The 22,100-nt window shown below is 38.2% G+C and overlaps 1 protein-coding gene across 2 annotated transcripts; it reads left to right on the top strand.

The window, feature by feature from the left end:
• The first annotated feature begins 9,915 nt into the window (after positions 1-9,915).
• LOC110910496 (magnesium transporter MRS2-I) lies at positions 9,916-14,649 on the top strand. 2 transcript variants are annotated; one of them, XM_022155138.2, is made up of 12 exons: positions 9,916-10,461; positions 11,559-11,588; positions 12,026-12,158; positions 12,275-12,396; positions 12,472-12,546; positions 13,118-13,342; positions 13,468-13,512; positions 13,635-13,679; positions 13,764-13,793; positions 13,885-14,004; positions 14,275-14,390; positions 14,508-14,649. In XM_022155138.2, exons 1-11 carry the CDS (start codon positions 10,180-10,182, stop codon positions 14,359-14,361), a joined length of 1,194 nt encoding a protein of 397 aa, XP_022010830.1. In that variant the 5' UTR covers positions 9,916-10,179; the 3' UTR covers positions 14,362-14,390; positions 14,508-14,649. The 2 variants fall into 2 exon arrangements, with proteins under 2 accessions (XP_022010830.1, XP_022010829.1); XM_022155137.2 differs by having other exon boundaries at positions 14,275-14,599.
• The last annotated feature ends 7,451 nt before the right edge of the window (positions 14,650-22,100 follow it).

The following is a 22,100-nucleotide window of genomic DNA, read 5'->3' as shown; positions in this document are numbered from 1 at the left end:
TACCATACAGGTAGTGTCGCCAAATCTTTAAGGCAAAGACAACTGCGCCTAGCTCGAGGTCGTGGGTTGTATAATTCTTCTCGTGGATTTTGAGCTGTCGAGATGCGTAAGCTATAACCTTGTCTCGTTGCATGAGAACACAGCCGAGTCCAAGGTTTGAAGCATCACAATAGACAACGAAGTCATCGCTTCCGTCCGGCAGTGTAAGAACTGGTGCATGGCACAGCATGTGTTTGAGGGTTTGGAAAGCAGTCTCCTGCGCGGTTCCCCACACAAAAGGCTTGTCTTTATGGGTAAGGGAGGTAAGCGGTACAGCAATCTTTGAGAATCCTTCGATGAATCGCCGGTAGTAACCAGCTAATCCGAGGAAAGAGCGAACTTCTGACGGATTCTTTGGCGTAACCCATCCCTTGACTGCCTCAATCTTTGCAGGATCAACGTGTATACCCCGACTATTCACAATGTGACCCAGAAATTGAACCTCCTCCAACCAGAACTCACACTTGGAGAATTTGGCGTAGAGTTGGTTTCCCTGAAGCAACTCGAGAACCAATCGCAAATGCTGCGCATGTTCGGCCCTCGATCTGGAATAGATCAGGACATCGTCGATAAATACAATGACAAAACGGTCTAAGAACGGTTTACACACGCGATTCATCAGATCCATAAAGACCGCGGGTGCGTTGGTCAAACCAAAAGGCATGACAACAAATTCGTAGTGGCCGTATCGGGTTCGAAAAGCGGTTTTGGGTATATCTTCCTCTTGAATCCGCAACTGATGGTAGCCTGAACGTAGATCAATCTTGGAGAAACACTGAGCACCTTGTAGTTGGTCAAACAGGTCATCGATTCTTGGTAAGGGGTATCGGTTCTTGATGGTCAGCTTGTTCAATTCCCGGTAATCGATGCACATCCGGAACGATCCGTCCTTCTTTTTGACAAAAAGGACTGGTGCGCCCCATGGAGAAGTGCTCGGGCGAATGAAGCCTTTTTCAAGTAACTCTTGGAGTTGGTTCGAGAGTTCTCGCATCTCAGATGGAGCGAGTCGATACGGAGCTTTGGCCACTGGGTTGGCTCCTGGAATAAGGTCGATTCGAAAGTCGATATCACGACTCGGAGGTAATCCAGGAAGATCATCAGGGAACACCTGAGGAAATTCTCGGACAACAGGAACATCCTTGACTTCAACTTTCTTTTTCTTGTCCGTCTCTGCTACAACAATGTTGGCCAAAAAGGCTCGATATTCCTTGCGGAGATATTTGCGAGCTTGAAGACAGGACATGAGCTTGAGATCTTTCGCAGTAGTTTCACCATAAACACATAGAATATCACCACTAGCTAGCACAAAACGAATCATCTTATCGGAACACACAACTTCAGCACGGTTTTCACGAAGAAAGTCCATGCCTACTATGACATCGAAACTTCCGAGTTGCATTGGAATAAGATTAATCGGGAATATATGATTGTTGAGCTTGAGAGTACAATCACGGAGCACAGAATTGACAGCAATGGTTCTTCCGGTAGCGACTTCTACTTCGAAAGGTGTCGAAAGATAAGAGCGCTTACGTCTAAGAAGCTTCTCAAATTCAAATGACACAAAGCAGTTATCGGCTCCAGTATCAAACAAACATGATGCATATATACCATTCACAAGGAACGTACCATTGACCACGTTGTTGTCAGCTTGAGCCTGGCGTGCATTGATGTTGAAGGTTCTGGCGTGAGCGGCTTGTTGTTGAGGCTGTTGTTGCTGTTGCTGGGGTTGTTGAGCTTCTTGTTTCACCACCCTGTTCGGGCACCGGTTTGCGAAGTGGTTAGGATCACCACATGCAAAGCAGGTCCGAACATTGTTTGCCGGGGCCTGTGCAGCTTGAGGAGCTTGAGGAGCAGGGAGTAGAGCCTGGTTGACAGCGGCTTGAGCTTGAGCCTGACGGGGACCATAGCGACAACTCGCAGTGAAATGCCCGTAGACGTTACAGTGAGCGCAGAATCGGCAAGCCACACCCACTGGGTGATGATAAGAACATGTAGCACAGAGTGGGTGGGGGCCGGTGTACGCACGCTTCGCTGGCGGCGCATTGATCACTGGCGCAGTGCGCTGTGGCTGTTGCTGTTGTGGCGGTACTGACTGTAGTGGAGCAGCAGTGGTTGCGGCAGCGCAACTCTTGTTCTTCTTCCTCCTTCTCGAGGACTTGGAGGCTTGGGCAGTGGCGTTATCGGTTGATGCTGCGGTGACTTGATGCAGAGACTTGGTTTGTTTATCCCAGAAACCAGCCTTCACCCGCTTGTCGTTAATCTCAGCGGCGAGTAGGTAGGTTTCTTCGATCGTTGCGGGCTTGGAGGCGTGAACAAAATCTGCGACACAATCCGGAAGAGCACGGATGTATTTCTTGATGGTCATGTCAGAAGTCTTGACCTGGTCGGGACATATGATGCTCAGTTGTTTGAAACGGGCGGTGAGACCAGCATTGTCTCCCTCCTTTTGCTTGATACTCCAGAACTCATCCTCCAACTTTTGGCGTTCGTGGGGAGGACAGAACTCGTCCATCATGATCGCTTTCAATTCCTTCCACGTCAGCTCGTATGCAGCGTCGTTCCCGCGCTTGTTCCTTTCTGCGGTCCACCAGTCCAAAGCTCGTGACTGGAAGACACCGGTAGCATTGAGAGTACGGAGGTGATCTGGGCATCCGCTTTGACGAAGGGTGACTTCTACCGAGTCAAACCAATGAAACAGAGCCGTAGGGCCATCTTCACCGGTAAACTCTTTTGGCCCACATGCCTTGAATTGTTTGAAGCTAAAAGTAGCTTTGTTGGGATCTTTGGGCGTGAGGGTTCGGGATTCCTCAGATGACTTGCTTGCGTTCTCGAACACATCACTGACGGCTTTTGCCAGGGTTTTAGAGATGATAGCAGCCAGACGTCGATCTCTTTTCTCCTGGCGGGTAAGACGCGAGCGTGATCTAGGTTGTCCAGATGACGACATAGTCTGCAATAGACATCGTCACAGGCTCAACATAACGAATTCGAGTCTCACACGTTCTTAGATCTCTAAAGCTTAGAATCACGTCGCATTTCTCGTCACGTAACACATATAATCACATAAGCACATAATCATAGAGGCACATAAGCACAGAAGCAATTAGAGCACATAAGCAATTAAGCAAGTAGAGCACTTAACTTCCTAAACACGTACGCACTTTTATCACAGAGGCGGTCAGAAAACAGAAACCTATAACCACAAGTCGAGTGTCGTTCGTTTTGCATATCGGATAGCATCACATTGTATCGTCTAACTTAGTCGTATAGCGTAGCATAGCATACTGGTTTCGTTTAGGTCACATCAACAGGGATTTGAATCGAGTTAGGATAACAACAAAGGTCACGCAGATTTATAACAAATGGAGTAACCAACAAATCTTAAAACACGTAACCAAGTAAATCATATAAAATCAACAAAGCAACACTCAAAATCGGAAAATGGATTGTCTGCGGCTACTAGACTTTGACTAACCATGGCAATTTTAACTATTCACAGTTGACTTGTCGTCACTTTCGACTCTAGGGGACATGTTTCTGCCTCGATTCTTGGGCATTATGCATGCGCATTCTAGGTCATACTCGTGAGTTCAGGTCGTTGGAGTCCGTCAATTGCCTTGGCGAGATGAAATAAAGTTGGAATAACTGCCAAGGTTAGGGTTTCACCCCTAGCTCAGAAATTTCTTCCTTGTTTTAAGAAAATTTAGAGGAAGTTTTCATCAATTTATGGGTTTCAGCCCCGAATTTGGTATAACTTTCCCCCGTTTTGTTGATAGAAATTCGTACAAAATAATTGGCAAAACGTTGTAATTTAGGCAGGAATTTGCGGATTTCACTCCTAATCCCGTCCAAATTACGAAATTTGGCTCGGAGTTCGGATGTAATGATAGAATAGAAGGAAACAACATAAAATAAACACATAAACTTGGTCTCTTGGTTCCTAACTATAGTCTAGGTTTCTAAGACAGCGACCCGGAGTAGATCGTGTCTAACCTAATTCCCTATAGTTATGGCTCTGATACCAATCTGTCACACCCCAACCGATGGCGGAATCATCGGGGCGCGGCACTGAGCGAAACAGATTGTTCAGAAGTTTCCACAACAACTATCATACAATTCAGTTATATAACACGTCCCATACCGTGTCCCAAATAATAACAAGTTATCATAGAAATCAGCTAAACAATATGGGAACTGTTCCGACAACTCAAATTCTTAATTATTACAGACCAAATGTAAATATTGTTTTAAGACCTCTAGACGGCTATCCGTAAATCTTACTGACTACAGGTGCCAGTACAAGATCTACAGATAATTATGGCCCTGGAACAGGTACGTGGACACTGCCCTAAGGTCACAGGCTCCTAGAAGCTTATTATTGCCTCGCTTCCCTAGCACGCTAGTAGCTTAAACACCTGTCACATACGTTAAAATAAAAGTCAATACATATAATGTAAAGGTGAGTACACAAGTTTGATATAGCATATAGAGTTCGAATAGTTTACGCGTAACCAAACACGTACACAAGGGCAAACGATGCATGTAAATTATCAACATGGGACCATCGATACCAATGACTTCGAGTTGACTGTCCGAGACAGTTCGCAATACATGATTACCACCGTAATCCATGCAAGTAATTGTCCTTAGCAACCCCCGTGTGAACGGGTGCTGAGTCCAAACTATAGTACTACGTTGCTAAAGCAGGTAGATAGCACTCCACGTGTAAACATAATAAACAGCAATCATTTAGACAAGTAATACATGCAAGTAGGTTAGCGTTCAAATAGATTGTGTTGTTTGTGAATTTGATAGATTACGTATGTAACACCCCAAAAGTGCTGAAAGCAAAAAGGGATCGAGTATACTCACAGTGATTGGTTGTGGATTGAAGGGAGCACTGAGAATAGGTTAGCCTGAATAGTTCGATAACACAACGATGAGTAACGCGGAAAAAGTAAACAATGTACTTGAATCGAGTAGGCCATTCGATCGGACAGCAGTTCGATCGAGTGGGCTGTTCGATTGGTTTGAAAGTCCGTTCGAACATCCATTCGATCGGCTGGCTGGCTCGATCGGCTGGTTCCTTCAAGTGGATTGTTTCTTCCTTTGATGAGAAGGATGTGTTTGTGTATGATGGTTTGTACTACCTTTCAAGTTGGCCGATCGAGCAGCTGTTCGATCGGTTAGCCCAACCGATCGGTTAGCACTTCATTGTGTTTCAAATATGTCACTCGATCGGTTGGCATGTTCGATCGGGTGACATTCCAATGTTTCGAAAAGTCTAAGTGTTTTGAAGTATAGTATCTCATGATTCGAGCAGTAATGATTACAATCGAGTGGCGTAGTCGATCGAACAGTACTTCGTCAATACTACACTTTGTGAGTTTGAGGGCCTAAGTGCTAGTCGATCGGTTAGCCTAGTCGATCGGCTGGCATAGTCGTTCGGTTGGGCTGTTCGATCGAACAGCCTAGCCGTTCGGCCAGCTTCTCGATTCGGTTAACCTATCACTAAACACTTGGTTATTCCCGTTATTTGTTGATGTTTTATAGATATTTTGACTACGAGTTGAACCACAAAACTGAAGTCCCTATTTAGCCTACTGACTCGAGCAGGAATCACCCAAACCCGGTCAGAGACGGTTTGGAACCTAAGTTTAACGCTTAACCCGAAATCGATATATCTCTCGGTAGAACCCGAATCTTGAACCATGTGTTTGTTTAGAATGGTTTGTAAATCGGTTCAAGTCTCGTTTTCACCTTTTTGAGTGTAAAAGAGTTGAAAGATAGATGGAAACCCATCTTCCAATCCTTTTCCACCGTGAAATGTTAAGATCTTTGGAAGATTTTAAGTTATTGATGTGGAAATCGATTAGATCTAGCTTATTCATGGTTGAATGAAGTCAAGAACATGAAGTTCTTGATGAACACCAAGAACACCATGATGACATCACTCAAGAACACCTAGATCTTGGTGATTTCATGGATGAAATCCAGATTTTGAAAGATAGAAAGATGGAGAATCGATTATTGAACAAAAACGTACAAGGATTAGAGCGAAATACTTACCGGTTTGAGAGAAATCTGGGATTTAGTGAGAAGAAGAGGCTGGTCGGTCAGAGCTTTTCCAAAAGTGGAAAGGTTGACAAAGACAGCCCTATTTATAGGCTTCCAAAAGAGGAAAGGGGTCAGCTGATCGAACAGCATCCCTGATCGAGCAGCTGTCCGATCGAACTGCCTGTTCGATCGGCTAGCCTGTTCGATCAGGTTGCCCTGTTCGATCGGCTAGCCTAGTTTTGAATGTTTTGCGACGATTTTTGATATTTCGAGTTCGATGAACGATGATTTGAGGATGATAGAATTCCTAAACAAATTACTTTTAGTCCCAACTACTATATCTAACATACAAGCATCCTTACACCACAATTTAGATTCGATTTCGATTGAGTTTGATTCACCTTTGAGTCTTGATTGATTTGATTGATTCACCACACACTTTAACATAAAAGTAAACATGCACAAGTAACACATAAGGCACACACACACGTATAAAAGCATTAAAATCCCCACACTTGAGTTTGATGATTGATTTGATTAGCTTGATTATTGATTGACTAGCTTTATTGCGTTGTTACTTCCTATCATTCATAGTCGGTCGTTGATTCACAGTTCGATTATCGGTCGATTAGTTTAATTATACAACACTTACTCCAAATAATACGAAAATCAAAATGAAACTAAAATGAAATTAATCTTCATTAATCTTTAATTCCAATAACAGTCAACACTTGACTTTGACTTTGACTTTGGAAAACACGGGGTGTTACACCTAACCCATTTTTTTCAAAAAGAACACCCCCTAGGGGTGGTTGTGTGGCGTGAATGGGCGTTTTTTTTGGGGAAAAAACGGGTGGTCTAAGTGGCATCACTACCCTAATGTATGGACCCCCACCCTTTTACACTACTCTCCTTCTCCCTACACACTACTCCCTCTATTTATCTCCTACCCACTAGGGGTGTAAACGAGCCGGGCCAAGCTCGAACCCGACTAGGCACAAGTTATGTTGTTATGAAGCTCGAACTCAGCTTGGTTCGAGCCTACTTATTTGAGCTTGAGCTCGGCTCGCCAATAAAACCCAAAGCTCGGGTTCGGCTCGAGCTTGCTTGAATATCGCTTAAATGAGTCAAAGCTCGGCTCGCCAACGTTTTATCATTATTATATTATGTATAAAAAAATTGTTTGGGGTCGTTTAGGCTCGCGAGCCTAGACGAGCTTTGTATTTCAGGCTCGAGCTTGTTAAGGCTCGGCTCGTTCGAGCTTTTAGCTTAGCCGATCACGAGTAGCTCTCGAGCATCTGGGGCTTGTTTACACCCCTACTACCCACACACATTTTCAATCGGGTTCTAAAAACCCAACACCCTACCCGATTTTGGCGATTTTGAATATCCAAATAGGTGACGACAGTATTCACGATTCAGGTACCCTACCCGAAAACTAATTCGACAAGTGGTGTCACCCCCATTAAGTTCAATAAAGTCACATTAGGAAGGAGTGTAATTGGTTCAACGAACTCAACAACAATGATGGTGCAGGGTTAGGTCAACCATAATCATCATGTTAAAATAAAGTACTATATTTTTATATCATGTTTTACACATAGAAGACTTTCTTCCTTTTTTTTTTTCAGTTTTTAATATCCGTCAATATACCTAACACCACTTCGTATAGTTTAGAGTAAACTTCCGTTTTGCTCCCTGTGGTTTGGTCATTTTAACGGTTTTGCTCCAATAGTTTAAAAATAGCCATTTTCCTCCCTGGTCTTTCGAGTTTGTCGCCAGTTTGCTCCCTAATCTTTCGAGTTTGTCGCCAGTTTCCTCCCTAATTGAGTTAGAGACTGGGAGCAAAATAAAGATAAGTTAGAAAAATCAGGGAGGAAAATGACTATTTTTAAACTATTGGAGCAAAACCGTTAAAATGACCAAACCACAGGGAGGAAAATGGAAGTTTACTCTATAGTTTATTTCAGTTTCCTAAAGTTAATGTATTTGAAATTGTTTTAAAAAATCGTAAATTTAAAAAAGTAATATACATAGTAGAGAAAAGGAAAGAAAGAACGGCAAAGGAATAGATTCTTGGTGAACTTTTATATCAAATTTCGTCCAATCTTTTCGGCTTTTTCCCAATAAAAAGATAAAATGAGCCGAAATGAAAAGAATACTAAAAAGCAAAACAAAATTCCATACGTTTACTCGCAACATTTTTTTTCATAAAATTAGGGGTGTGCATCAACGATTCCGTTTCGCTTGTAGGAGATCCGTTCATTAAAATTTCGAATTCAGCCGAGTTTGAACGAAGTTAAGTTTGAATTTGACATATTGAGCATGACTAGACTCGTGAGTTTAAACGAGTCTACTATGTATAAAATTTTTATTTGAGATGTTACTTGCATAATAACTCTATTAGTATTTAAAACAAACTTGCATAAATCGAACCGATTAGAGCTCGAGCTTTCTTAAACTAAACGAGTTGAATTCATGTTTAATCTAGTTTGACTTCTAACTCGACTCATTTACACCCCTATATAGAATACCTAAAAAGATTTAATTAACATATCACTTTTTTTAATTCACCTTTAATAAGTGAGAAACACGATTTATTAAATTAACCCCTTTTAACTATAACACTATCATCTAGAATAAATACCAACACTCCAAATGATTATTCTATTTGCTTAAATATAATTCACAATTTCATCATTTTACTTTAAAACGATACACAAACAATATTCGTCTACAAAGATATCAGAGACCTTTTTATTACGAGTCTTTTAAGGAAATCAAATGGTTATAATAAAATGACATATCATCCAAAATCAGTTATTTGTATAACATGAGGTAAGTCACCAATTCTTGTAATTTTTTTTTTACTATAAGAGCTCCAATACTATAGTAATTTCAAGTATCATGGGTTATATTCAATCTTCAAATACACTTTGTTATTTTAAAAAGGTCTTATGACCAAATATTGTTATTAAAGGTACTATTAGTTTGTGAATATATAGCTAGCTTATTATAAAACCCTAATCAATAGATCACATTTTCTCGACAAATATTACATGATGAGGGGACAATAGAAGTCTCATGTTTCATGCTTTCCCCTGACATGTTTATGAGATACTTTTCATTTCTTATTGTTTTTTTTGTTTTTTTTTTTGTTTTGTTTTGTTTTTTTTTGTTTTTTGTTTTTTTTTTTTTTTTTTTGTATTGAATGGTCATTTTATTGGTGATTAGACTCTTATTTTTTTTAAATAAACCGGAATAAAATAGTAAATTACAAAATGGCATCAAATTATATTATCTTATTAGATGTGTCAATTGACTTACAACTTTCTTCTCAAATCATATAAATCATATTGGATTTAGTTCATGAATCTGTGTTTTTTTTTCATTCTTACCTAAATGCATATCTTCAAGGAGGTACAACATTAGACAAAATAAATAACAAAATTAAAAAAACAGATTCATTAACCATATATAATTTTGTCTGGTACCATAATTCCTTAAAAATACATATAAGAATGAAAACTAAACCAAATAAACAGATCCACGAACAAAATCCAATCCAATTCACCTAATTCAATTGGAAATTAGTGTTAACCGGCACATCTACATAGAAAATACAAATAATTTTGTTAACTAATTATTTTCTATACCAAAAATGCATGCCATTTAAAATTTACTATTTTTACAATTTAATTCAAACTTATTTAAATTATTAAAAAAATGGGAGTCTAATAATTAATGACCAATAAATGACTATTAAATACAGGAAAAAAAAACAATAAAAAAAGAAAAAAAGTATCTCATAACCATGCCAGAATATTAAGGGAGAAAGCATGAAATCTGAGACTTGTATTGTCCTCTCAACATCTAATAATATTCATCAACAAAATGTGATCTAATCTAGGGTTTTGTTTCTTCAGAAACCCTAATTCATTCACCAAATCAATTAGGGTTTTACATTAATCCACACAATTCACCCCAAATTCTACACATTCACCGGTTCATGCAAACCAATACCTTCTGTTTTCATCATTTTCTCAACGTTTTGCAACAATTAGGGTTTGATTTTGGGGATGAATGGTAGCGATGGCTCGAGATGTGTTAGCGGTGGCGCCGGAGACGGCGGCGGCGGCGGTGGACGACGGCGTTGGGATGCTGGTGAAGAAGAAAGGAACGGCGAGTGCGAGGAGTTGGATTCTGATCGACGCTAACGTGAACGAGACGGTTATGGATATTGATAAGTATGCTATCATGCACCGTGTTCAGATTCATGCTCGTGATTTGAGGATTCTCGATCCGTTGTTGTCTTATCCTTCTACGATTTTGGGACGTGAACGAGCAATTGTTCTTAATCTGGAAGTGAGTTTGTTGTTGCTACTGTGTTTTTTTTTTTTTTTTTTTTTTTTTTTTTTTTTTTTTTTGTATTTTATTGATATATTTTGTTGATATATGTTGTTGTTATGTTAAATTATGAATCTGTATAACTAGTTTTTTTTTTTTTTTTTTTTTTGCATTAAAGGTAACACTAGAAGGCTTTGATAGTTTGATACAATTGTTTTAGATTATGTTGCAATTCAAAATGTAATCTGGACAGCGAAATTGATGTGTTTGACTACTCCGCAGTGTTGTCGGATCTATTAGTTGGTAGTCGGTCAAAGTCGGACCAAATAAGACCAAATTGGAGAAAATTGGTCTGTGGTTTTGTTTATTTGTTTACTTTTCTTTTGGAGTAGTTGAACTAATATGTTAAAGTTTGAATTTTTAAGTGCTTGATTTGTTATGTTTAAGTTTAGCTGTTTGTGTTTGAACTATACTATGTGCAGTTTGAAGTATTATATTCATATCGGTGTGTGTATATATAAAAGTTTGAAAACTTACATATAAAAAAATCCAATCCGACTGATCACCATTAATCCCTGTTAATCCCGATTAATCGCACCAACCGAATAACACCTAGCGGTTTTTACAACACTGCTAGACTGTAATGAGAAGTTTGCGGTTTTGTTTCTACGTAAAGATAGGAAAAAAAGATTCGTATGAAAGTTTTGAGTAGAATTATCTCTTGTTTGAAGTGCTATTTCTGATTTATTGATAGTCATGATATTTGTCTAGAATGGCTTTGTCCTATTGCATGGTATCTTAGACATTCGATTATTATTGGATCACTTATATTGATGTTTTCATAGATGTCAAAAAGGCGGTGTAGTTCTCTTCTTTTTGTTTTGTTTATCAACTCTAGTTAGTAGTTACCCAACAAAATAGATGCATTGAAATTTTCACCAATTAGATTAAAGATACGCCTTCTCAAATTCAAAGTGTTCAGTTTATTATAAAAAAGTTCGTCATCTATGCACATTTATAGTTTAGCTTTAGCTTATTGTTTAAAAAATCTGTTGGTTTCATTTGTCAACTTGTCTACTAATTATCGTTTCTGTTGATTTATTGTTCTGGTGCAGCATATTAAGGCTATTATCACTGCTGAAGAGGTTAGAATCTCTTTCTTTATCGATCAATTTATCTGTAAAATGTTTTAGTCTCATGTCTTGTTTTTGAATGATAAAAGAGTTAAGTGGACTGTGGAAGTCAACTAACCTAAATTTACATGACTAATTTACGTACCATACTTATTAAGTTTCATTATTTTAGTTGCATGTATTACAGAACAAAAAAAATACCGATATTTGCATGAAAAACTGGATTATATGCTAGATGTCTCTACTCTCTTCATGCGTGTAGCATGTATTAAATGTTAATTACTTAATCTATAAATAACAGAGGGAGTGTGGCATTATAAAGCTTCTAATCAAAGTATAGTCACAACAATGAAGCAATGTTTATTTTATTTGTCTCGTTTCTTGTAAATTTAACTAATTTCATCTATATGGTGCTCCAGTTTACCAACTGTTTCCATGATCTTGGTCAGGTGTTGCTTCGAGATCCGTCAGATGATAATGTAATACCAGTTGTTGAGGAACTACGCAGGAGATTGCCTGTTGTAAACGCCAATCATGCAGAATTCGGTGGTCAGCATGATGTTGAAACTGGTGAAGAAGACGGTACGTTCATACAACTTCCTCTCTTATCTATTTATATATTGTTTTTGTACTTTCTTGGGTTTGGAAAGAAATAGTTTTTTTTTTCTTTTAATTCGTTGCTTGAATAATGCATGCAGAATCTCCATTTGAATTCCGAGCACTCGAGGTTTTCCTAGAGGCCATTTGCAGCTTTCATGCTGCTCGTACCACAGAACTGGAAACCGACGCTTATCCAGCCTTGGATGAGCTTACATCTAAGGTACTTGCTTTTCTTGCAAACTGCTGACATGATGCTTTGTGTTTATTGTAATACAATGGGTGTCCTGATTGGCAGATCAGTAGCCGTAATCTGGATCGGGTTCGTAAACTGAAAAGTGCAATGACAAGGCTGACTGCTCGCGTTCAAAAGGTATACATAATATATATTTATTTTCCATGTGTGTAACCGTTTCGTAATCATCGTGCAAACTCTTTGAAATCACTTTAACATACAAGTACATTTGATATATATTTAGGGGGTGCAAACGAGCCAAGCCCGAGCTCGACCAGGCTCAAGCTCGGCTCGTTGGTAGTTTTTTAAGCTCGAGCTCAGCTCGGGCTCGGTTCGTCTATTATCTGGTAAATAATATATTAAAGAAAAATAATATAAATCATAGACTCGTTTAGGCTTGCAAGCTTGATAAGTGAAGCTTGAGTAGGGCTTGTTATTAAGTATTAATAAAAACTAATATTACACTAAGGCTTGATAAGGCTTGACGAGCCTGCCTGACGAGCTTCACATGCCAGGCTCGAGCTCAGGCTCGATAAGGCTCGGCTCGTTTCAAGCTTTTTCTTGAGCCGCTCGGCTCGTTTGCACCCCAATAATCTTTCATACAATGTTGAGGCTCTGTTTGGCTTGCGACTTGAAGTTGTAATAATTAATCTAGAGTATCTATAGTCGTTATGATTCTAGGTCACTGAATATAACTAGTTATCTGCAGGTTAGGGATGAACTTGAACGACTTTTGGACGACGATGATGACATGGCAGATCTTTACTTATCAAGGAAGCTATCTTCAGCTTCACCCGTAAGCGGGTCAGGTGCAGCTAGTTGGTTTCTTGGTTCCCCCACTATAGGCTCAAAGATATCTAGAGCTAGCAGGGCAAGTGTGATGACGGTTCATGGAGATGAGAATGATGTCGAGGAGCTTGAGATGCTTCTAGAGGTTACAACTTACAGCCATTTTTAAACGGTTTTACAATCCTTGTTTGTTTTTTACATTTATTTTCATTTCTTCTTCTGAATGAAAAAAAAAAAAAATTGACAACAGGTTTTTTGGATGTGTTTCAGGCGTATTTCATGCAAATTGACGGAACATTAAACAAGTTAACGAGTGTGAGTTATTTAAATTCCTTAAAGCAAACACGTCTGCTTTCAATGAAATAGTAGTAATATTAGATAAAAGCAAACATTTGTATAACACCTGAGAAATTATGATTTAACTTAAAATTGTGCAGTTGCGTGAGTACATCGACGATACCGAAGATTACATTAACATCCAGGTATGCAGTAGCTTTCAATGAGATTTCATTAAAAGTTGTATACAAATTGTGATTCTAAAACTGCGATCGTTTTTCTTGCTACAGCTTGACAATCATAGAAATCAGCTAATTCAGGTTTGTTAACATCTATGTTCAACGGCGGTAGTTTTCTTGTATTTCCAGATCAACGCGTCTCATTTCCATTTGTATTTGTTCATGATGGCAGCTGGAGCTCTTTCTAAGTTCGGGAACTGTATGCATGTCGATCTATGCGTTAGTGACGGGAATATTTGGCATGAATATACCTTATACGTGGAATGATGATCACGGCTACATGTTTAAATGGGTCAGTGTAGAAAATATTAATGCTGGTGTCAAAATGGGTAGTAGTTTTTGGTACGGGTTGAGCTGACCCGACCCGTCACACTTTTTCTTCTAAAATTTTTATTTTAGAAATAGCTTAATTTACTATATTTTTCTAATTTGCGTAAATTTGAAGTACGCTTTTGACGAATTTTTTGACATATTTAGATTTGACCAATTAAATTGACCCGTTAGAGATAAAACATAACCCAAACCAGAAAATTGAAGTACTAATGGATTGAAATTTTTACAGGTGGTGATTCTGTCGGGTGTATTCTCTGCTGTCATTTTTCTTCTGATAGTTTTCTATGCTCGTTTTAAAGGGCTCGTTGGATCTTGATAATTTTAACTCCTGCACATGTTTTTCAGGTACACAAGTACTAATACTGACTCTTGCTTTTTATTTTGGTTTTCTTGAAATAAACCTGAAGTGGAAATTGAACATTATTGTAACTTGTTGAAATAAAACATGCTATTGTTATACAGATCGGGTATATTTAGTGGCCAGTGGTGGTTAAGACGTTAATGCCGTTTTGGGTGTTATTTTTTAGTAATAATTAAATTTCTTGATTATCTTATAATGTTTTTTTATATATAATATAGTAATGGTTATGCAGCATTTTGGTTATTCATTTGTTGTTATTATTGTTGTTGTTGTTGTTGGTGGTGGTGGTGGTTGCTTTTGTGGTGGTGGTGGTTATTATTGTTATTCTTATTTTGAAATAAAAAAAGAGAAGATATAAATTAAGCTTATGAAGTTCAACATGTAAAATAATATTTGAGATTTGTTCTATTCAATGTATATTGTTGCTTTGAAGGTATTTAAGTTTTAATGTTATAGGACATATTTTAGGTTTTTGGGGGGTGGGGTGGGGGTTAGGTTTTTTTTAGGTTTTTGGGGGGTTGGGGGGGGGGGGGTTAGGTTTTTGGGTGGGGTGGGGTGGGGTGGTGGTGGGTGTTTATGTTTTTGGTGGTGATGTAGTAGGTTTAGTTTTAGGTTATTGGACATTTGTCACTCTATAAATCCTTTTTACAATTAGAAGCCTTTGTAGAATAACTTGACCCATATAAAGAATAGGGAAGAAAATGGAAAAAAAATGATTTTTGACTGGGTAGAGCTTTGATTAAGGTTTTGATTAGTTTGACTAGACAATCGATCGGGTCAGTACCACATATTCGATTGTGGTGGCACCATGCTGATGACTGATTTGTCATAGGCGCGAGCGACTCAAGTGTCTACCCTCTTCTCGCTTGGCCTAGCCCTATATATCTATATACAAGATGTGTCAATTTAGTGATAACTTCATTAAAGAATTGATAGGCTATTACGACATTTTTTTTGGTTATACGTTTAAAGCTTTTTAATAATCTGTGAACTCTCTTGCGTAGACCCAATCGCTTCAAAACAAACTTCATCGAATAAATGATTTTTGTAATTCGAATGTTTAATCTCAAATAGTTTGATAGGCTTTTCAAATTTACGACCCTTTCTAGCGTGTCATACGTATAACTTCATCTAATGTGACAATCACGAGAAAGACTTGTAACAAAACAAGTTCCAATGTGTCCAGCCGAGCGGGTTAGCGTGTGATATATTTAATTGCGTTACAAATATGCTCAACTGTTACATATTGTGATACACATCTATACCTTATAACCAGATTAATAATGTATGTCATGCACCTAGCATGGAGATATTACCGCTACCTAATATGCCCCTTAAAAACAATCGCAACATTATTTTCAATGTGTTATGCATAATTATTGTCAACACGTTCTCTATCCCCCGATCATTAGCATGAACAATAGTCAAACACTTAAAAAAGCCAAATTTCAAAAATTAAAATCTTCCCAAAGTGTTAAAGAGAGTGTTAGGAGAACAAAAAAATAACAGTTTTCAAAGGCGGTATTCAAGCATTATAGAGGAATGAACTAATGTCAATCAAAGATGAACCATTCAAAAGTAGAATTGGAACCCTAATTAACCAAATCACAAATATATGTAAACACACAATGAAGATTGTTGCTCTAGCATCTTTAGTTCAACTATTGAAAGGGGTATGGTCCCAAATCCTGCGATGGCTACGCGTGACAAGCTCTGGTCGTGCGTAGAGAGCCATACCCAAATCAGGTGTACTTTAATACTTAGTCAATTTCGCAAAAGAATGGCGCGAGCTTAAGACGTGCACGCCTCGTGGCACCAGCAAGATCAACTGAGTTAGTACTGTTGGTACGAATTTCAGAGCAGCTGGCCAATAGGCGCACGACAAACTGTGTCCAACTACACTCCACGATGAGCAATCGTGTAGAAGACAAGAAGTACTCAAGGACGCCTACGTGTCGCCAATCACCGTGCGCAGACCACTACTCCATGATCTTCAATTTAGCTGCTGATGGTAGACCCGACAACAAGGACAACTACCAGGCCACGTGGATCCATTCAATGTGCGTCAACTCCTCTTTCGCCTGCAAACACTAACGGTCGTGCTCGAGGAGGCAAAGAGGATATTCCTTGTTGTCGACGTCAGGCCCAAGGCCCATCAGCCCATCTCCTTCGCAACTCTCCTCGGCTATAAATTGAGAACTTCGTCTCCAGGTTTAAGGATCGCTCTCTTACTCTCTCACTTAATACAAACACTTTTATCCTCAAAAAAGTTCTTCTCAAGCCGGATGATGGTTACAAGGAGAACCCCCCCCCCCCCCCCCCATTCTCTTTCTTGTAACGAGCTTCACGGTGGTTGTTTTGTAGGATCTTTGCAATAATCAAATGAGGAAGAAAGAAGATTAACCTTATTTGGATGAGACACAAACCACAAGTTAACCTTCGGATTAACATGGTGTTTCTTCAACTATAGTAGCCGTAGATGAAGTTGAACACATCTTTTTTACACCTTCATCAAAGAACTCTTCTAAACAAAGTTAACAGTTGTAACCTTCTAACCTTGTTCTTTAGATTAATTAACTAATTGTTATAGAGCATCGAAAGTTTAGTTGTTTGATTAATCAAGAACGGTTATTTAATCAAAACCAATCAAACAAGTTTTCATAATCGCAACTCTATTCAATTGATACCTCGTGAACTATTACAAACTTTTTCGGTATCCCCACAAGGGGAAGTATTTTCAACCTTTCCTTTTTCTTGGGCAACCAAGAACAAGTCTTAATCATTAATAAGAACACAACCTTTCTCACTATATTTTGGAGCAACAAGGGTTAAGTGTTACAATTCACTAATATTAAACAAGATTACAAAGAGATAATATTCAAGTGAAGATGGTGTCATCTTCAAATCAATATTTGATCTTTAGCAGAATAGCACGTTCTCCGATGCTAGTAACTTCCTCAGCAGTAGTAACTTGGTCCTCAAAAGTTATTTCTATTGGACCTAACCAAGCGGGACATGAACGAACTAGTCGGAAAGCATGACACCAATCGATTGAACAATTTGTTCGACTCATTTTATTTAAGAAAGATAATTTATCTTACAAAAAGATTTTTAAACTTTCAAACAATACATTTTTGTCCATGACACTACGTTGGAAAGCATAACACCAATCGATTGAACAATTTGTTCGACTCTTTTTATTAAAGAAAGATAATTTATCTTACAAAAAGATTTTTAAACTATCAAACAATTACATTTTTGTCCATGACACTAAGTTATTGACGTTATTACAGATTTTAAAACTCTCGTATGGTATCTCCCTTTTAAGTATTGAAGTTTTGAAATGAAAATCGAACTAGGAATGAGCTCGGTATCAACCGATACTGAATTGGTGGTACCGAAAATACCGGTATTGAGAATCCCAAAAAATGGTTACCAGTACTAAAAATACCCAGTAGGCCAATACGGTTCAGTACCAGTACCCGTACAAACCGGTATTTGAAGGTAAAAACCAATACCGAAAACGCTAAATGTCGGTACCTAAAATATTTCGGTTCGAGAAATTCGATGCCGATACCGTTACCAGTACCTGGTACCATTTGCTCATCCCTACGAACAACAATATAGTGAGGCTTGTTTGCATTTCATATGCGTATAAGCGTATTGTATTTATTGTATGAGGATTCAATGTTTTTGTATCAATTTGCATATTTTTAGTGTTGACTGTTTTGAAATCAACCCATTTACAAAGTAAGAAAATTGCTTGGAATTCACTTTACTTGCACTTAAAGCCTCTTAAAACTGGGGAAATGTGTCAAAAACAGGGGTTTAGAAGTTAAAATAATCTCACAATACGTTTGGACTTTGACCATCCACAACAAAAAGTCAAAACCCATAGGTGACAGGCTGTTTCTTCAACTTAAATAAATAGAGTGTTTCTTTTTTTTTTTTACTGAATTTTAAATATATTTTTTAGGTTTTTATGTGTTGTTTGATTTTTTTAATTTATTTATTTCATGAAAAAAAAGTGTTCTCTTGCCTTTTCTATTTGTACCTATTTGTGTGTAAACGTTTTGAGTGATTTCAATCAACATCAAGACCTATCCAAAGTGAACTAATTAAGGTATTATTTTGGATGATCCCAAATAGTACTCTCATTTTCAGGTTAGAATTTTTCAATAGATTTTTATATATGGCCCCTTTGACCAAGTGAAAATGAGAAAATGACCATTGCCTTTTTTTTTCTTCATTCTTCTTTTTTTAGTTAAATGTCATTTTAATTTCTGTGATTTGGGTCATTTTATCAGTTTAGTCCAACGGTTTCATTTTTCGCATGTGAGTCCAAAAAGGTTTCATCGTTGCCATTTTAGTCCACGGGTTAATTTCATCAATTTTTTCTGTTAATGAGAATGAAAATTCAGTCATTTTATATGTAATTCTGTTAACAAAAAGAGCAATTCGGTCATTTGTTAACCCAATGGACTAAAATGGCAACGGTGAAACCTTTTGGGACGCACAGACGAAAAATGAAATATTTGGACTAAACTGGCAAAATGACCCAAATCATAAGGACTAAAATGACATTTAACTCTTTTTTTAATTTTAATTTTAAAATTTCACACCAAACTTGCACCAAGTTGTGCCTATAAGACCAATCCCGCTCGACAAGTAGGGGTGTTCAAAAAACTCGTGGCTCGCAGCTCGCTCGAAACTCGCTCGAATAAAGCTCGGCTCGAAATTGGCTCGGTTGTAAACGAGCCAGCTCGGCTCGGCTCGGTTTGTAAACGAGCCGAGCTCGAGCTTGGCCTGGCTCGGCTCGTGAGCTCGTGAGCTGGCTCGATAAGGTTTACATCCTTCATTTTTTTGTCCCACATCGCTTAGAAAACGAAAACTAAGGGAGTATCTCCTCTATAAAAGAAGGTAAAGACAATGGAGAAAGTGAATTAACTATTTATACTTACATATTTAGCCATATGGTTAAATTAAATGGCAATTATGGCCCTTAGGCTATTAAGAAATTCACTTTTAAGGGTTTTTTAAGTAATAAATTTTGTGATTCTTTGTTAGTTCGAGCTAGGTCGAGCCGAGCCGAGCTAGTTCGAATTCTAATCGAGCCGAGCTCGAGCCTCAAATCTCAGCTCGATTTGAAATTCGAGCTCGAGCCGAGCCAGCTCGAATCGAGTTCGAGCCGAGCTCGAGCTGGGTCTAGCTCGGCTCGACTCGGCTCGTTTACAGCCCTATCGACAAGCTCGCATATAAAATAATGTTTGATTTTATGATGTATTTTTATAAAATAATAATACACTATATATATTTTTTACATGTTAAAAATAAAGTGAAATGATGTTTGGTGGGCGCAATGGTACACCACATAGCATGTGGTACCTGGCTTGGATGTGTGTGTTGCAAGTGTTGATGAAATTCCTATGGTCAAAGGCCATTTGCTTGGTCAATTAGCCCTACACTAAGTTTCCCTTTTCGTTGACATATTGTGTAAAATGATTCAAACGTACATTGTTTTTTTTTTTATAATTTTTTCTATGATCCATTGCTCAAGTGAGGCCAAGAAGTATATAACGACTTTTGAGGACATCAATAGCTCGTTCCACGTCCTTCTGTGCTGCTTCTTGTGCTTTCTTGAATCATTTTATTTTATCGTTGTCTAGAAAGCTAACTATTTTCACGAATGTAGCGTCCTTCAGATATATCCCCTCGGCAAGATAATACACATGCCTAAATTATGATCCGTTAATTCAAATGGACAAATGGATGCAGTTCCATTTGGTACATTATTTAATAATGACGATTGATTGAGGATGTTGATGTTGTTGAAACTGAAAACCCAAAGAATGCATGTCAAACCCCATAAATCTTGAGAGGCTGCCGCTTTAAGCATGATCGTATGGTACTAGTAATCACCTCTCATAGATCTTGAGAGGCACCATATAGACAAATCTTCATCGAAATAATCTTCTACAAGATGCGATCATGAGCAGCCACATGATCTTTCTATATGTGTGTGTGTTTTCTCATGCTTGAAGTTGTCGCATCATAAAAAAACAAGGGAAATGATTCGAGCAATTGTTGTCACCGCCTGGTGGTTGGTAACTGCAAACGAACTAGCTTCGTCCTCATTCAACAATGAAATAAAATCTAAAGTTGTTGGCGATGACAAAATATATAAAACCGAAGAAAGAAATTCGAGATGAAAATGGGATTGATGTAAAAATATGGTATTAAATTAATTGGTATATATACATTGATGATTTTTTTTAAAAAAAAAAATCTTGAAATAGTTGTTGGTGAGGTGGCCTACTTTCAAAATGTACCTCAACGTACTCTAGCAAATTTGTATCGATGGAACCCCTCACTCACACATGGGGTGTTGTTACTGAGCGACAGTGGGTTCGGTTGCACATTTGCTTATGTCTTCTTGATACAACTTGAATTGTCGCATTCTCCATTCTCTCACTCGTAATTGTATCATTAAATGAAATTTCATATAAAAATATACGAAAACAATACGAATACAAAAGATCTACACTATAAAATTTAGATAGGTCCGTCAGAAGTATGTAAGAGAAAGTATGAATCATCGGTGGGTGATACTCCGACAAAAACCTGATGTGGGTAAAAAGTATTTATCGACAAAAATCTTCAAAGAATTGTTAGATATTTTAGTGTAATCGGAATTGACTTGGTGACTAAGTGAATTATAATACACATCAAGCAAGTTAGGAGGGCAACGCCCATGTCCAAGGGGCAGAGCCCCTGGCTCGGATCGAGCTGAAAAAATAGAAAATGCATTATAAAAGTATTTTTCTAGAATTTCCTCTTATTTTCAAGATGGAAAAATAAAACATTTTAGAGGCAATTTTAATTTAAAAAATGATAACTGCCTAAAGGCAGTTACCAGTTTTCCCAAATTCGAAATCAGGGTTCTTGGTTATTCTTCAGGTTCATTACGAATTGTCATACACACATATACTATTCTCGAAATTCTGAGTTGTATCCGATTAAATTATTTAGAAAAACCCACGAAATAATTGATCTGAAAATAATTGCACGTCTCCCAAATTATCCGTTGTTTCCATAGACAATAATAACTCTTTAACTAGTAGTGTTATCCATACAAAATACATGATATCCATAGATAATACAAACTTTTAACTAGTAGTGTTAGGGTGAAGGGGGTGCACACCTAATAGGTGAGTGCACTCTCTTACGCCAAACCAATCCCCGTGTGCCACGTCAACTCCCCTCTTAAACTCCCCTAACACCCCCATTTGATGGCGCCACTCCCCTCTTAACTCCCCTTATTTTTTTATTCAAAAAAAAAAAAAAAAAAAAAACAAAGAAAATGGTTTGATTGGCTGGAAATATGGGGCCCACCACCTTTCTCCCTCACCGCTCTCGTTGAACCACCACCGTTCTCCCTCACCGATTCGGGTCCCCGCAACGTTGGCGGCGGTGTTCCCGATCGGGGAAGGCGCTCACCGAAGGGGGTTACCGAGTACGCCCCGGACACCCTTAGTTATCCATACAAAATACATGATAACAAAATACAAAAGTCATGACATTATGTTAGTATTTTTTTAGCACCCATGTGGTCCACCAAAGTTCACATGGGATGCTTAGGAAGTGAGAGCAATGAACGATCCTGATTTGACTCCTACATCCCTCCCAGATTGAAT

Source organism: Helianthus annuus, chromosome 15, assembly GCF_002127325.2.
Source record: "Helianthus annuus cultivar XRQ/B chromosome 15, HanXRQr2.0-SUNRISE, whole genome shotgun sequence".
Lineage (NCBI taxonomy): Eukaryota > Viridiplantae > Streptophyta > Magnoliopsida > Asterales > Asteraceae > Helianthus > Helianthus annuus.
This window is presented reverse-complemented; position numbering and strand designations above follow the sequence as displayed.

Bases quoted from the DNA above. Each gene is read 5' to 3' on its own strand.
- LOC110910496 (XM_022155138.2), top strand. From the start codon at position 10,180: ATGGTAGCGATGGCTCGAGATGTGTTAGCGGTGGCGCCGGAGACGGCG. The intron at 13,680-13,763 runs GTATGCAGTAGC...TTCTTGCTACAG, and splicing joins AAGATTACATTAACATCCAG to CTTGACAATCATAGAAATCA. The intron at 13,794-13,884 runs GTTTGTTAACAT...TCATGATGGCAG, and splicing joins ATAGAAATCAGCTAATTCAG to CTGGAGCTCTTTCTAAGTTC.